The sequence below is a fragment of the Pecten maximus genome, chromosome 18, assembly GCF_902652985.1.
Source record: "Pecten maximus chromosome 18, xPecMax1.1, whole genome shotgun sequence".
Taxonomy (NCBI): domain Eukaryota; kingdom Metazoa; phylum Mollusca; class Bivalvia; order Pectinida; family Pectinidae; genus Pecten; species Pecten maximus.
The window spans coordinates 21,604,776-21,617,993 of record NC_047032.1 but is presented as its reverse complement, the minus strand read 5'-3'; the positions used below and the strand labels follow the sequence as shown (position 1 = coordinate 21,617,993).

At 37.7% G+C, this 13,218-nt stretch overlaps 1 protein-coding gene across 3 annotated transcripts; it reads right to left on the bottom strand.

The window, feature by feature from the left end:
• Positions 1–2,130: 2,130 nt before the first annotated feature.
• LOC117316641 lies at positions 2,131–12,691 on the bottom strand. Of its 3 annotated transcripts, none has more exons than XM_033871321.1 (4): positions 12,437–12,691; positions 9,788–10,013; positions 4,551–4,706; positions 2,131–4,270 (listed from the first exon to the last, which is right to left on the bottom strand). In XM_033871321.1, the coding sequence occupies exons 2-4, from the start codon at positions 9,972–9,974 to the stop codon at positions 4,131–4,133; spliced, it is 483 nt and encodes a 160-aa protein (XP_033727212.1). In that variant the 5' UTR covers positions 9,975–10,013; positions 12,437–12,691; the 3' UTR covers positions 2,131–4,130. The 3 variants fall into 3 exon arrangements, with proteins under 3 accessions (XP_033727212.1, XP_033727213.1, XP_033727214.1); XM_033871322.1 differs by having other exon boundaries at positions 12,433–12,689; XM_033871323.1 differs by lacking the exon at positions 12,437–12,691 and adding an exon at positions 11,338–11,355.
• Between the last annotated feature and the right edge of the window lie 527 nt (positions 12,692–13,218).

Sequence of the window (13,218 nt, the reverse complement as noted above, 5' to 3'; positions counted from 1 at the left end):
CAGATTATGTCTGGTTCTATAGACTTGACCTATAATTACCACTATTCTGGGGACTTATAACAGATTATGTCTGGTTCTATAGACTTGACCTATAATTACCACTATTCTGGGGAGTTATAACAGATTATGTCTGGTTCTATAGACTTGACCTGTGTTACCACTATTACGGGGAGTTATAACAGATTATGTCTGGTTCTATAGACTTGACCTATAATTACCACTATTCTGGGGAGTTATAACAGATTATGTCTGGTTCTATAGACTTGACCTGTAATTACCACTATTACAGGGAGTTATAACAGATTATGTCTGGTTCTATAGACTTGACCTGTAATTACCACTATTCTGGGGAGTTATAACAGATTATGTCTGGTTCTATAAACTTGACCTGTGTTACCACTATTACGGGGAGTTATAACAGATTATGTCTGGTTCTATAGACTTGACCTATAATTACCACTATTCTGGGGAGTTATAACAGATTATGTCTGGTTCTATAGACTTGACCTATAATTACCACTATTCTGGGGAGTTATAACAGATTATGTCTGGTTCTATAGATTTGACCTATAATTACCACTATTCTGGGGAGTTATAACAGATTATATCTGGTTCTATAGACTTGACCTATAATTACCACTATTCTGGGGAGTTATAACAGATTATGTCTTGTTCTATAGACTTGACCTGTAATTACCACTATTCTGGGGAGTTATAACAGATTATGTCTGGTTCTATAGACTTGACCTATAACTACCACTATTCTGGGGACTTATAACAGATTATGTCTTGTTCTATAGACTTGACCTGTAATTACCACTATTCTGGGGAGTTATAACAGATTATGTCTGGTTCTGTAGACTTGACCTATAATTACCACTATTCTGGGGAGTTATAACAGATTATGTCTGGTTCTATAGACTTGACCTATAACTACCACTATTCTGGGGAGTTATAACAGATTATGTCTGGTTCTATAAACTTGACCTATAACTACCACTATTCTGGGGAGTTATAACAGATTATGTCTGGTTCTATAGACTTGACCTGTAATTACCACTATTCTGGGGAGTTATAACAGATTATGTCTTGTTCTATAGACTTGACCTGTGATTACCACTATTACAGGGAGTTATAACAGATTATGTCTGGTTCTATAGACTTGACCTATAATTACCACTATTACGGGGAGTTATAACAGATGATGTCTGGTTCTATAGACTTGACATGTGTTAGCACTATTCTGGGGAGTTATAACAGATTATGTCTGGTTCTATAGACTTGACCTATAATTACCACTATTCTGGGGAGTTATAACAGATTATGTCTGGTTCTATAGACTTGACCTATAATTACCACTATTACGGGGAGTTATAACAGATCATGTCTGGTTCTATAGACTTGACCTATAATTACCACTATTCTGGGGAGTTATAACAGATTATGTCTTGTTCTATAGACTTGACCTGTAATTACCACTATTACGGAGAGTTATAACAGATTATGTCTGGTTCTGTAGACTTGACCTATAATTACCACTATTACGGGGAGTTATAACAGTTGATGTCTGGTTCTATAGACTTGACCTATAATTACCACTATTACGGGGAGTTATAACAGTTGATGTCTGGTTCTATAGACTTGACCTATAATTACCACTATTCTGGGGAGTTATAACAGATTATGTCTGGTTCTATAGACTTGACCTATAATTACCACTATTCTGGGGAGTTATAACAGATGATGTCTGGTTCTATAGACTTGACCTATAATTACCACTATTACGGGGAGTTATAACAGATGATGTCTGGTTCTATAGACTTGACCTATAATTACCACTATTCTGGGGAGTTATATCAGTTGATGACCAGACACCTCAGTTCCAAACCAAGGGTAGATCAGTTGGTATCATTTTTCTTCTATAAACAATTTGTTACATACATATTCTTGTAACTAATGTCCAAGAAACCGTGTATATATCTTATTCAGATACGAAAATGAAAGAAAATTGGTCGGTAATGGGCATCAGAGAATCTTTTCATGTCTAAATACGTTCATACTATCATGTACGCTGTGGAACTACCATCTAATCCTTTAATGGCGTAATGAATTAACAACAGAAGTCATAACTAACAATCACCCCGTGTTTATTATCAAGTAAAAACATAACTTAATTATCTACGTCTACATTAAATACACACAAGATGTATTATTTTTCTTCATACAAAATCTATTATTAATATCACACCGGGGCATCCGGAATCCAGACACCCACACTCATTTACGAATCTAATGAATAATCCTACATAAGAAAAACTTGATACCATTCTGTAAGTTTCGTCAAGGAGGTCCCATCCAGCTCAAAGTTAAACATAATTTCATAAGTGTTTTTTATATATATTATATCATTGTTATCCGACAAAGACAATCTAAACATAATTTCATAACATTGCACGCAGCCTAGCGGGGAGGATTGTAACTAACAGATAATCCAGTCTGTACATCCGAGTTCATGTGTAATATTGAAAGTATTGAACATCTTTGTTAATTCACATCTACTGACCATATCGGTCCTAACCGGGGAAAGTGATTTAAAATCTGGGAGTTGCAGTAATAATAATTCTTGTAAAACCATTTTCAAACTACTTAATACTTTTAGAGTTGCAATGGGAAAACGTGGAAATTGTTCAAGCTCATAACCGAATCACAACGTAATTTCTTTACGCCGTCGCGAAAAATAGTCCACAAGCAAACTTTTCACAAGACGCAATATTAAGCTCCCCATTTATCGAATGACTTCAGCTATAGATAATGCATTATAAAACTGTATTAATAAATTACATTGTAATTCATGTTTTGTTGAATAATGACTTACTTCCGGTCAAATCTTACTTCCATACATCATTTATAAAATATACTTAATGTATTCATTATTGCATCGACAAACTGTTGGAGACTATTAACCGTAAACACATTTTTTCCTATACTGAAACCATGCCTTAACGGCATGACGTCTTTTATCGATGTCGTAACAAGAGTGCCTATACAGATATAGTAGTACTGGTACTTTTAAAAACTTAAATCGGAACCTGTATATTCCATATCAATACAGACAATATATGAAATAGAAAAAAAAGTAATCAACAATTGGTTTTTTTTTTTTTTTTGGTTGCACACGCTAATTTTCATGCTCAAACATTCATCTTCACGTGAATCCCTACCCAGAGAGAACCTCGCGCACACTACATGTAATCTACATTCTCGTTTTATCGATATTTACACAGATCGTAACTTCATTAACTTTCGCACTCTCGCTGAATCTTAAACATGCACCCTCTTTAACATGAACCCTCACATCCATCTGAATCATCACTCAATAAAATTCTCAATATTACATATGTATGTCTATAAAACTCTATGACTATAACATACTTATCTCGATACATTCTCACGATATCGTATTATTATCTCGATAATATACACATTATAGCACATGTATCTTGACAAACTCTCACTATACCATAGAAAACTCTAACAAAAAAACTATGTGATGCCTATCTCTATAAAACACCCACTAAACAAAGAGTTATATATCATATACAACATTTAAAAAAGATAAAAGATAAAAAAAAAAAAAAACAAGTTTGCAAGTTGGAATGAAAAAAAAATAGAATCAATAATGTTTTTTTCACGATTCAAAGTAAACTTCGAGTTAACATCATTTATCTCGGTTCACTAATAAAACCGTCAGCATTCCGTGGTCCTTTTTATCAAACTTGAGTCGTTCTGAATTTTCGTGGTTATTCACTTCTAGATTTTGTTGTTTGATTTTTATTGTTTTGTTCGGGTTTTTTCTTCTTTTTTTTGTATTTATTGTTTTTTTGTTTGTGTTTTTTTTTTTTTTTTTATAAAGTTTTGAATCGTCAGAAAAAAATATCACATTCTTTATGTAGCACTTTGTTTTGGAAGTAATTCAACATACGTTTACACGTATTTTAAAAGGAAGTCTTATTCAATGGGCATATCTAGTTTTAATGTGAGAATACAGTACTCGCCAAATGTTCTACCTCCTGTCCTATCGTACTCGCCAAATGTTCTACTTCCTGTTTCATTGTACCCACCAAAGTTTCTTACTTCCGACACAATGTCAGAATCAGCAAAACTCCAGCCAAACCAAACAAAACTCCCCCGGCGGTGGATAGTCCAAATGCCCAACCTAGATCGCTGTGTTCCGTTCCGAATATAACAACCCCAATCAAGATGGCTCCAGCTAAAAAAAAAAGATAAATAAAATGATACATTAATGTAAATTGAAAACAATTTAGGCCTTTGGCACCATGACGAGTCCTAGTAGGACAAAACCGTTGTATGTTACCGTTCAGTTCATGTGTTATCAATTGAAATGATTTGTTGATATCACTATCAATAGTTTCGTGAGTTTTTACGGAATTTCATGAATAAATAAATAAATTGAATGCTTTTTCATATGGAAGTGCTGCTAAACGACTTCAAAATCAGGGATCATCTTACGACATGACGATAGAACTCACCTGATGCAAAACAAACAAGCACGTCAAGGATACCAAGGATCTTGTTCCCGGCAACTTTTGGCACGCATATGTACAATACGGTGAAAAAGAGCACTACAAGGGTCCCAACGAATCCAAGTCCTTCAAATGCTCTAACTTGGTCAAATTTGGCGAATGCTATTAAAAAAGTGAAACACATGGAGTTTAAAACACGTTTATTGTTTTGTGTATACATGAGTCATTTGTTTATCTATGTTGTGTCTATTTGTGTTTACGGTTGTGCGTTTCTGTTTGTTTATGCACGTGTGTCTGTTTGTGCGATTTTCACCTGGTGCCGAGGATGGTTTTAGACATGTCCGTGCCATTCTCGTCGGCCCCATCGGCTGTCAATAGGTCAAGCTCCTCAGTCCTCTGAGTTATTTCTGGGATACATGCACGGTGATTCTTTTCTGACCAACCAGAACACGCGGCACATAAAAGTCGGTCAATCTTGATTAAGGTAGGAATCTACTGAGATGTGATGAGTACCGGCCACTCTAGTACAGTTACATGTAGGATATGGAGTCATGGTAGTGGCACAGGACTTTTGACAAAGTGCATGGGTCTTTTTTCGTGAAATATTTATAATGGATATATACACCGATAGTGAGGTTGGATTTGTGTTAAGTCTCTGTTAACTAAGTTTTTCCGCTTTGCATTCCGGAGCAATTTCTATCTTTTGTTTTTGTGCATAGGAAAAAGGAGGTAAAACCAGAAAACCATTGATACAACATATTATGTTTCTAGTGTAACAAGGAGGGAAATTAGACAACGATTCTCCTCGACACACAGCAATAAAGTGCCTGGCAGGGTGTATGTAATATATAGTGCATGAGCTTCAAATTCACCTATAATACATGTACAAAGGGAGACAGAAATATATCTGGAAAAATGAGATAACAATATGCGTACAAAATAACATCGTCTGATAACCAGCAGGCAAAATAACCAACTGCGTTTCCAATAATGTGCCCAAAATATAGGGTAGGTACTAGGTTGGAAATATTTTTTAATTTAATTTTACTTTTTTCTTATCTTAACTTTCATTGATTTAACATTGGAACATGATGTTTTGTATGTAAAATGTAACATGTAAATGTACATTTTATATTTATATTAAGACTGCTTCCCGCCATGATTGTTTTTATACGATCTAAGTAACTAAAGACGCTTGAATCAGAATGGGTCGTTAAGCGTCTAGGTGATACTTTTACTGGCATTGTCTAAATCTCCCAAATGGGATCCAGATTTCCGGACAGGATTAATTTTATTTGTATCAACCGTGGGTATCCGACTATTTGAATAGTTTACTATCGGCGTTTAACACGAATCAATTACTCATAAACCAAAGTGTCCAGACTAACAAGGTTCCGATTTACACATAGACTAAATGGTATAGACTAACATGGTTTTACAGTACAAAAGCCAAAGTGTCCGAATTAACAAGGTTTTCAGTACAAAAACCAAAGTGTCCACACTAAAAAGGTTTCACTGTACACATAAAACTAAAATGCCCGGACTAACAAGGTTCTACTGTACGCACAAACCAAAGTGTCCGGACTAACAAGGTTTTTAAGTACAACGAGAGGCCCATGGGCCTTAACGGTTATCTGACTCTAAAGACACTTTTACTCTTGTAGTATACATACTCAGTAGCAAGCATAGTGGCACTGTTGGCCATGGCGACCATCTAGGATTTTGGGACCGACCCGAAAAATAACAACACTTGGTCAGGACTATCTGAGGATGATTTAAGGTAAATTAGAGCTGAATGCCATGCGGAAACCCATGGTTGCACAAACATATTACGAAATGGCCGCCATATCAAAGTTTTTTACGAGGCTCCCCTTCCTCAACATCCTCACTAATTTGCTGCTGAATGGTACCAATGAAACTTGAGAAGAAGTTTAAAATGTGTTTTTCAATATGGCTGCCATGGCGGCCATCTTGGATTTCAGACAGACACCCGAAAAATAACAGTAATTGCTGAGGACCATCTCAGGATCATTTCAGGTAAGCTAGAGCTGAATCTCAATAGTAGAACTTGAGAAGAAGCTTGAAATATATAGGCGTTGTTCAGGAAAATCATGCTACAAAATGGCCGCCTTGGCTGCCACGTCAACGTTTTTGCGAGGCTGAACAATAACTACGCTTTGTTGGCTCCCCTTCCTTAACATCCTCACCAATTTCTAGATCAATGGCACCAGTGGAACAGGAGAAGAAGTTCAAAATGTTTTGGGGTTTTTTCAAGATGGCTGCCATGACGGCCAGCTTGGATTTCGGACCGACCCGAAAAACAACAACACTTGGTCAGGACTATCTCAGGATCATTTCAGGTAAGTTAAAGCTGAATACCACTAGTAGAACTTGAGACAAAAAGGTTTCGCATGGCGCACGGTGGATAACGACAGATGAAGCACGATTACTATTGGTCATCCTGAACCTTCAGGTCACATGACATAAAAACCAGTGTCCAGACTAACAAGGATTAACAGTACAAAAACAAACGTGTCCGGACTAACAAGGATTAACAGTACAAAAACAAACGTCCGGACTAACGAGTTATAACGGGGTTCTTGACTTTTTGCACCAATGTGCCCACTCTAACACATTTCCCAGCCCACCAAAGCTGTTGTTTAAACTTACAGTTATATTTGGGAAATAACAACAGAATGTCGTCCCCGTCCCTACTCCAACAATGTTAGAGGTTTTACACGGCGAGATACTTTTGACAGGCGCCGTCGGCAAAATCATATCCGATAGAAAAAGAGCCGACCAGCGGCCTCTTATGTTATAGGAGTATCCCCGTCCCCAACGTAACGAGAGAACAACAAATATACAGCGATAGTACAAACATACAGCGATAATATACCCAGAACGAAAGTCCAGTAATTATCACACAGAAATATTATTATTAGAGATGAAAGTGTCATATCATGCAAGTCCCAGTGGTATTCAAACGCGCTCTCTGTACAGATTGTTTGTTCTGGTAATATCTCGAGGGAAATGATACACAACACATTCGTGAAATTATCCCAGAGTTATTTCCCTTTGATCAACGAGCAACACGCTGTGACCGATAGTGACCGATAGAGTGTGCACCGCGATACCATCGCGCTTCCAACATTACCATAATTGATTCGTACAAGTTACACTACAGAGGATACTTGTTGGGAGGATCTGGGTTTTAGGCTTTTTATGGGACCGTGATCTGCCACCATTTCCCCAATTTAGAATGTAACCGGAACACTAATATTCTCTTATGATAAGATATGTTCAGTCAACGTACATGTATTCAGAATTATGAAATATTAATGCTTGTCTAATGGAAAATGACTACGGTTGGATTCCTTTACAGGAATAATGATGGAAACTCACCAATCTCAAACTGTTTCCATGTACAAAATGTACATGATTTCATTGAACCATGTAAGGGCTTATTATAGCGCGTTTTGATTGTGTACATATTTCAAGCTCTATTGGTAATCTCGTGTTTTCTAATAAATATTATGTAACTTACATGATATCTAATTTAATCAAAGATATATTCCAAACAAAGTGGTATTGATATTGTAAAACTTGTGATTGATAATCTCGTGACTTATGATGTAACTGTTATTTTTATTACTCGTTTCCGAATGCAGCTCCAGATTGCGCGGCAATACTCGTACTGTACTTATAGTATATCGCTCGGCGTATAAGTATGTCAGACTCACGTGCTTCTTGTTAGCTCGCCAACCCTGGCAACGAAGGACAATTGTTATAAACGAGAGGAGGATATCCTTAGAGAGGGGAATTCCCCGCTAGCTAAACACGGAAAATGCAGATCAAAGTACTCGTGTATGTATTTGTATTAAAGGTTCGTACGACCAATATGTTGTCTGTATATTTGAGCTGGAATTGCACGTGCTGAAATATTGGTCAGTTCCGGGCAGTGCTAGACCACATGTTTCATATTTTCATACTGATATGTCGATATGATATGTAAACAAAAGGTTCCTTTTGTATTTAGCACGAAATTAAGATATTCACAATTTTGCATGTGACTGTCGGTCTTCTAAGCCGCAAATCAGATATTGGGCACAAGTTATTACAACTTATAAACGCCCTCTCCTAACACAATGACATATAAATAGTTACAAAATGCAATAAAATACATATTTAGTATTGAATAATAGATATATATTTTTATAGAAAGATGGAGAGAGAGAGGGAGAGAGAGTGAGGGGGAGAGAGGGGGAGAGGGAGAGAGAGATAATTAATGGATGGGCACAATGGAATACATTCAATAACGTATAACGCATATAACAAACAAGTGATAAGGATAAACATTCTCATGTAAGACACAATGGATACACGTTTTACTTTAAAATATAAATCGATTGACTTCTTAAAACCTGTTACTGTCCTTTATGAAATGTTGAACACATAAGAATACTTCAGAATTAATATTAGAAGACATTTCTTGATTACCATTTAACAGAAAGTCTAAATCTAAGGGTACATGTAAATTTAAATCATTTAACTTCTGAAAGAGAATGTTTCTTTGAATAATGTAACGGCCACACTCAAAGAAGAAGTGATAAGCATTCTCACACAAATGTCCACACGAGCAGCTCGGAGTTTCCGCAAGGTTCACTCGAAATAAATCATAATTTAAAGAACTACACTGGTGCCTAATCTTCGTGTGACTAATGTTAATTCTGCGGTCACCGATACCAAAGAAGGGAGGAGGAGAAATCTGATTTCTAGGTTTCAAAGAATTTTTGAAAATGCTAAGAGAACCCGACGATCTGACAGAATTTTCAAGGGAGTTCCAACAACGAAGCGTAGACGGTAAGAATGAAGAGTAAGTTGACGATAATCTACAATATGGGATTCTATAATCATTTACATTTCTCAATGGATACCTAACATTATCTTGAACAGTAGAGGGAAGTAACGAAGAAAGATACTCTGGAGTTTGATCGTTATGCATCTTATACAAAAGTTGAAGTTTTCTCCTCTTTCTTCTAGCAGACAAAGTTGCTAAACCAGTTTCAAATTGTAAGGCGTAAACACTTACATATGATGGAAGACCCGTGATAATTCTTACCGCTTCGCGTTGGGCTTTTTCTAACTTTTCAGATTCCAAATTAATACACCCATCCCACAATTCACAAGCATACTCTAAGATTGGTAAAATAAAAGTTAGGTAAATTCTCAAACCAGCTACGTACTTATTCCGTCGGAATCCCACTGGTGACAGTTATCTAGGAAGTCGCAATACATCCATAGGCCGAAGCGCGAGCCCAGTGAAACCGTCACCCAGTACGGGGCGGCGAACCCAATGGTGTTCAGTACGAACCCCACCGCTATCATCAGGAGCGCCACCAGGCTCTTTGGGGATTCCCCTACTCCACCCATTGGTCAAATATGTATGCGAGAAGTTGGTCTGCTATTATCCTGAAAATAAAATACAAATGTTTGATAGTTATCGATGATCCGTAATCGAGTGATTTCTCGGTCGGAATGCCCGTCTTGTGTTAGGGTCAGAAGAAACACGGACTACATACAAGAAACATATCCATCAATGTCTCCTTATTTTTAATATAATAATTATGTTTTTATTGTCTATTTAATTCAATACTGTATTTTTTCTTTATGTTGAATGAGAAAATATTTTATTTGCATATCTTTTAAAAGTATTTTTATAACAATGTTTATTGTTTACACTAGTTTTAATCTCGTAGTGAAATGCCTCAGAGATGTTGTCATATTATATCTACAAATACTTCCCAGGATGTTTTGTGGTCTTTTGCGCAAGTTACCCTGGGAGACAGTCAATGGTTTTGTGATATATGTCTTAACAAGATCAGATTAAATAAGATTTATGACAAAAGCACTGTAATTCATTACTTTGTGCTCGCCATTCCGAGGGAGGAAAAGAGATGGTGTGCAATAACAAACGGATTCACCGCTGTATATGATCTCCAGGTTAATTTAGTGCGCGCACCAGTTCAAGTATGGAGGTTATTAGTCGCACAAAGACCCAAAGATTGTTTTTATAAGTCTCGGGAGTGAAGTAAAACAAGCGCACTGAACGATGCCAGGAGTTGATCCCCTTTAATTGCTAGTGGATGCTAACCCTTTCACTTTGACCCCCCCTGGTTTCTTTACGTCTATTGAGAACAGAAGGTACAGGCGTTAAGTACCAGAATAAGGCCTCACTCACCCTCTAATAAATTTTCTCCCATGCACAAGGCGTCAGAAAGACATTATGATGACGTAATGTTCGCATGTTGTCCCTCGACAGATGAGTTTAGTTTGATTTGTATAGTTTAATGTCCTATCAACATCTATCCATGGTCATTTAAGGACGCCACCCCTGTGCGAGACGCACGTGTGCAGTGTTTGTCTGGATGTTTGGGAGGCTGTGGTATGCTCGTGTTTTTTTTCCTCGTGCTAGCCAACTGTTATAGTGCTACCTCACTGAAACACACTACAAAGACATCCAGCAGGACACATCACCCGGTTACCGGGTATTATGCTGACAACAGGCGAACCAGTCGTCGTACTCCCTAAATGCTGAGCATGAGTTATAGATTAGCAGCTACCATTTTTATGGACAGAGGTATGTCTCAACAAAAGGCCAAAACGTATGTCTCAACAAAAGGCCAAAACTGGGGCCATGTCATAGGAGACCGTAGGTGGAAAAAAAATGGTTAATAAAGAAGAAAGAAGATAAGATCCCAAATCAAGTCGCCTCTAACGATCACTCCCACACTACCTGCAGACAAAAACACTGGATGAAAGTGGCGGGGTTCCCTTGTCCCTTAAAAAGGGTTCGATCTGGTCTTATCCTTTTCGGGGTTTTTTTCGGGGTTTAACTAGTCGCAACAGCCAGGATCATATGAGGACGGATGTCATGGTGACATCTAAAGTAAGAAAACAAAGCACAGACAGACAGCGTAGTAAGGAAATATAGGTAAGATGTACGATCCAAGGTGTGGCAATGGGGGCAGAATATCTAGTTTGGTCTCGCCAATGTCCCTAAATAGAAGACACGAAAAGAAACTCTCCATTCATCAGGGGCCCACATGACATCAAGATCGCATTACTTTGGGCAATCAGTACTATGGGATGACTACTTAATGGTCAAGGGACGTCACGTTACCCGTATGGTGCATGGACGAGAGACAACAGAGTTAGAGGGAAATACCCCCTCCTCCTCCCCTCCCTTCCAGTTTTAGCTATCCCCTCCCCCTTCGGTGTAGGACTGCCCTCTCCCCTCCATCTCCAGAGTTGGGCTGCCCATTTTGGCTGCCTAAGAATCTTCCCCGCTGATCGATATTCCACGATCTCATTTAAATACACCACTATCCATGTTTTTTTAATCCTACATTTTTACATAAAGCACGCATAACTGATGTGACGTCACACAAAAGTCACGTGATCAATGGAAAACTATTTACCGTTAACACATGGAATTGTTTTCAAAGAAAACATGTTGTACGCGTGTTTCGCTTGACACGCGGTTTTAAGGGTCTTTCCCCCTGTACGTTATTCCTTAATTAGATTTTCTACTACAATCAGAACTGCTGTCATAATGCCAATTTAAGGTTTTACCAAAATCACAGGAAAGAGAAATGAGACTTGATATCAAGATTGTATGTTCAGTGTGTATAACTCCATGGCCCACACATTTTCCATCTTACGCGGATAGATTTTTTAAGCTATATGTAGCATAATCACATAAAAGTTCAGCGTACTATACAGTTTTCGTAAAATTGAAGTGCAATTTATTATTGTCTTCTTTTATCGGCAAAAGTGGAAATATTTACCGTTCACAGCCAAAATATACAAACATATCTAATATACTTACTTACCCCAATGCACCAACTGACCACTGCTTGACCGTTGGCTATCTGCAATCTGCACTGTGTACTATAGACGACTTGTAATGATTGTATTCCTATGAGCACACGGATATAAATTCCCAGTACGTTAAACGTCAGAGTTTTTTTCTGAGATCATATACATACATCGACAATCCATCTATCTATAATGATGGCTTATGACGGTTACTGCTTATAGCGAACGACCTATATACACCCTCCAGTGACGCGGCCCTACCATCACTGCCTAATTAATAGGCGCGCTTACACTTGTTGTACGGCACTACGGAAACCCTTACGTATGGAAATAGACCGCATTCTTACTGATGAAGTAGTTAAAAGAAACAAGTCAGTGAAATAAGGCACAGATGATAATGTGTACTTCTTCAGAAACCAACTTGTAAACAAAACAAATGGCATATTTGATGGCGGAGTAGGGCTAATGGCTAACGGACATCATGGTAGCGCAATGGCGAATATGGGTTTCCTTCGTTGCAAATACTTATCCCTAAGAGGGATTTGGTGTGGGGTGTGGGGTGTGTGTGTGGGTGTGGGGGTGTGGGGTGGGATGAGGACCATTTGATTGCCTTGACATTCCTTCCCTGGCCCCCGCTCTCGCAATTCACTCTTGAGAATGTATTGAGAAATGTCATCGTTGGAAAACCATTGGAAACTCCAATCCACAGGGAACCTACATCATTATACATATGTATATATATATTTATATTATATGCCACATACAATACATTAGTATAAACTGTTGGGAACTTCAG

What these genes read in the sequence shown, in the direction of transcription:
- LOC117316641 (XM_033871321.1), bottom strand. Translation starts at nt 9,974, where the DNA reads ATGGGTGGAGTAGGGGAATCCCCAAAGAGCCTGGTGGCGCTCCTGATG. An exon ending in GTGGGATTCCGACGGAATAA is followed by an intron (nt 4,707 to 9,787) that starts GTACGTAGCTGG and finishes CTTTTTTAATAG; the next exon opens with CATTCGCCAAATTTGACCAA. An exon ending in GCTTGTTTGTTTTGCATCAG is followed by an intron (nt 4,271 to 4,550) that starts GTGAGTTCTATC and finishes TTTTTTTTTTAG; the next exon opens with CTGGAGCCATCTTGATTGGG.